Genomic DNA, 4,350 nt, shown 5'->3' on the forward strand with positions numbered 1-4,350 from the left:
ATTTTATTTATGTTATATTTTATTTAAAAATGTGCAGTTGTTCACAAGTGATGATCCTCAGTCTGATGTATCAGATGATGAGGTGAACACCACAAGTCCATGGTTGACATGTCATCAGGTACCATTGAAGCTTTCTTTGACATTGATCCTTACTTGTCATGCCCAAAGGCCAGTTGTAATAATACCAAGCTAACTTATTCCGAGAGAGGTAAAATACAGTTTAAGAAACAACACATAGATTTATCCATAAACAAATCCATAGACCCCCCCCCCCCCCCCCGAAAATCAAATGGTTGCTGCCTTAGACAGGGCAGTGTAAAACTTTTCTTTTTAAAATTTTCTTCAGATTAATATCTTAGAATCTTTGTATCAGACCATACTGTCTGTAAGAAAAGTTAATTGCAAGAGCCTTTTTGTGCTCAGATTTGTTGTATCATGTCACATGAGTATAGAAATGATAAAAAGGACACAATTTTTTATTTCTTATAGCCTCAATATGCATTTTTTAATGTAAATATGTGGCACGGCCTAAATTGACCCTTATTTTTTTCCAGTCTTGCTTGGCTTAAGACCTTTTTAAAGTAATATGATATGTTATTTGTAACTTTTCATTCTATTTAAAGTACATTCAATACAAATGTAAGGATTATTTATAACCAAAAAGCTTCACAAATTTAAAATTGCTGGAATATATTACAACTTTATGTAAGGCCCCCTTTCATTGAAAAACCTCAATTTTTAGGCCCAGGCTGATATAAATTTGACTTTTGAATAATTATGCTAAGTCTGATAAATCAAATGAGTACTCTATTGCTTTTAGTACATAATAAATGATATATTAGGGCATTTGAAAAGTATTTTTTTGCAATATTTTAATTTTCAAAGCCCAAAATGTTGATAGTTGAAATTTTTCAATTTCAACGTCAAAATTTAACACGCAAAGATGAGTATAGAATTTAACATATTGTCTTTAATATATATCCTATTGTTATGAAACTTTGCAAGCAGTGTTATAATTTATTAAGCTTTGGTCATACCAAGTTTTTTTAAGATTTGTCAACTCTTTCTATCCTATTAGGTCCGAGACCACAATTGTCGTCCCTTGATTTTCGTTGTTCACGAATATAGTCCCTAGTGTTAACAGTGGGTTACTTGCCAATAATTTTTATACCCCTTCCAAATTTATTTCTCCGAGTTTAATGCCTCAAATTGTAAGTAGGGGGTGAAATTACACTGTAAAAAAATTTGGGTCCAGAATTTTACAGGAAAGTAGTGATTTGGTCCTGCTGAAAAAGGTTAAAAATTAGCACTTCGGAAGCTGTCAAAAGATTTCAAGACACCCTAAACACAAAATTGTCCATATTTTGAGTTAGAGGCGATGAAGTTTTCTATAATTTTGATATAATTTGTCTCAAAAGTAGTACAACACACTGTAAAAGTTTCATTGAGAAAGCGCAGGTGGGATTTTTTTTATTTTTATTTATGTTCTAAAAGAAATGCACTACGAATTAATTGTGTTCTCGGACCTACCCTACTAAAAATAATCAGTGGAATTCCACTGAAATCCCACATAAATCTCACTTGGGAATTCCACTGGTTCCAACTGGAATTCCACTGGACAATTTTGTCGGGATTTTTAGAAGATTCCAGTGGAATCTCTGATATTTTTTAAAATCCCACTTGGATTCCAGTGGAATCTCAGTGATATTTTTTCAAAAATCCCACTTGGATTCCAGTGGAATCTCAGTGATATTTTTAAAATCCAAGTGTGATTCTGGGCAATTTCCACTGAAATTTCAATGGGATCCCAATGAAATTTCAATAATTCCAGTGGGATTTTAATGCAAACCCAGAGAAATTTAAATGGATTCTTCAACACTATGTGTAGTGAAATTATTTTAAATTCCAGTGAAAACAGCAGATCAATCACGTTATTTTTTCATGTCTTAAATAGTTTATTGTCTTTTTTTTGGAAATGCAAGTCATGCACATGCTTTTGTACTCACAGATTAGCCCAGAGTTTAATATCAATAACTATTACTTTGCAACATTTTAATATGGACTTCTAAGATGTAAAAGAAAAGAGGGGCGAAAGATACCAAAGGGACAGTCAAACTCATAAATCTAAAACAAACTGACAACGCCATGGCTAAAAATAAAAAAGACAAACAGAAAAACAATAGTACACACGACACAACATAGAAAACTAAAGAATAAACAACACGAACCCCATGTGTAAACATGTAAACAACTGTAAAAAATGAAAAATATTTATTGAATATACAATATTTGAATCAACAAAATCAGCATACATATATATATATACAAATAATACATTTTAAATCAAGGGAATTCAAAAACAAGTTTATTTTACAATTATCCTTTTCCTTAAATTTTTTAGGTTAAAAAATTATCTTTACATCACACAAATAAAATGCAGCATTGAATGGTTATATTTGTATGAATATATATATAACAGTGTCATATTTACTTCTTTCATGTGTATATTATAATTGTTTTATAAAAATGATGATATACAGAAATCAATGGCTTAATTTCATAGTCACCCATAAATCAAAATGTTACTTTGAAACTATCTTAAAAATATTTATCATGTTGTGAAGAGGTACATGATTACTTTACACCATAAGTACCGAAGTTAACCTGCATTTGTTATTATAAATGAAAATGATGTAGGTCAAACATAGTTAGTCAAGATATTTTGGAAATCATTTTTTTAATGTTTTCAAGGGACCAATAAAATACAGTTTCCTGCACTAATTCAAACTCGTCCTAGATATAATCAAGAATTGAAGATACAGTTTGTTTAAGACAGCTGGTCTATCACATCTAATATTTCACTGTTTTTTTATATTTGCCATTCTTTAAACCTCTAATTTTATCGTTTATATTGATGGTCAGCTTTGTCCATAGTTGTTCATTCTGTTCTTTTTCTCCTCCAAATTTATCAAACACAGCAGCTGTTAAAAGAAAAACAAAAAACTAAACATGGATGCAGTAAGCTATATTTTCTTTTAATTTGCCTATATGCATTCCCAATCTCTTCTAGAACATATTAAATCTTTTCAAAATCTGATCCTTTCCATATACTTTTGAGTTTGCCCTATTTTTTTAACATGTAATAATAGTGTTTCAATGTTAATTTGATAAACCCTGAAATCTATTCACAACTAATTTGGTTGAAATTTGAGGTAATTGTTAAGAAGTTATACCCCAAAACATATTTTCTATCATCCATTGTGACCTTGCTAGTCATGCAATGTTGATTCCAACCTAAAACGTACTTTGCAAAAACATTCAACTCATCGATTGTCATGACTGATCCTAAATGCACGCATGTACATTCCATTAGTTTTGAACATTTTAATGAGACTATTTGTTATGTCAATCTTACATCTTATAGCTCTCCTTTTGTTTTCAGCAACTGCTTCCTTCTTATGTTGCTGATTGCCATATAGAGTGCAGTTGTTGATCTCATACTCTGATAAAAGTGGCGCTATAAGGTTGAGGGCCAGTTTTTCTGGTGTTTTAGATGTTTTAATTATTCTTTTGAGAATAACCTTTTCTAATTTCACATTGTATTTTGCTGCTCCAACATAGGCCAGTTCTGTAAATAAAAAGTTCTCTTTGATGAGATAGTACATAATGAATGTGCATGCATGTACAGGACATTTTGGACATATAAATTTTCTGATTGGCTAATATTTCTGTTTATATCATCTGATGCATTAAATTGAATTTTTAAAGGGGTACATAAATAATTTAAAATAAATATATCATATATGGTAGATATAAAAAAAAAATTATTATACTGACCAATTCTGATTTAATAACCATAGATATATACATTTGAAAAGTAATGCCACATAAGTGGCAGTTTGCTTTAGAAGTTGTCTCATTTCAACCAAAGACAGTTTATGTTTACTGGATCAAGGCTTATTTTGGTAAAAAAGTACCCCAAAATTTTTTTTCTGAATCAAATATTGACTTAATTCTTAAAACTTTGCAAATAGCATGTTCCGCAGACAGATATACTCATATAAAAACCTTCCAAACTTTTCTAATATTTGTCAGAATGTAATAAAATTTGGCATTTATTCTACTTAGATATCATGCTAAGTAACTGTGAAGTTTCATAAGAATACTTTAATTTTTTGAGGTCTAATAGGCCTAAGATCACAATTATTATATTGGGTATTTCTTCCTAGGTTATATGTCTACTGTTATTTTTGAAATGTTTGCTATTTAAGTGGTCCTCACAGTTGCATATATATTGAAATAAGTAAAACATTTTGAAAAAATATTTTGTAGAAAGTGAAAGTAGTGATT

At 30.0% G+C, this 4,350-nt stretch overlaps 1 protein-coding gene across 1 annotated transcript; it reads right to left on the minus strand.

Annotated features, from left to right (window-relative positions):
• Nucleotides 1–2,761: 2,761 nt before the first annotated feature.
• LOC143051076 (uncharacterized) lies at nt 2,762–3,698 on the minus strand. Its single transcript, XM_076224118.1, has 2 exons — nt 3,416–3,698; nt 2,762–2,981 (listed from the first exon to the last, which is right to left on the minus strand). Exons 1-2 carry the CDS (start codon nt 3,663–3,665, stop codon nt 2,851–2,853), a joined length of 381 nt encoding a protein of 126 aa, XP_076080233.1. The 5' UTR covers nt 3,666–3,698; the 3' UTR covers nt 2,762–2,850.
• Between the last annotated feature and the right edge of the window lie 652 nt (nt 3,699–4,350).

This window comes from Mytilus galloprovincialis, chromosome 11 (genome assembly GCF_965363235.1).
Source record: "Mytilus galloprovincialis chromosome 11, xbMytGall1.hap1.1, whole genome shotgun sequence".
NCBI classification, from domain to species: domain Eukaryota; kingdom Metazoa; phylum Mollusca; class Bivalvia; order Mytilida; family Mytilidae; genus Mytilus; species Mytilus galloprovincialis.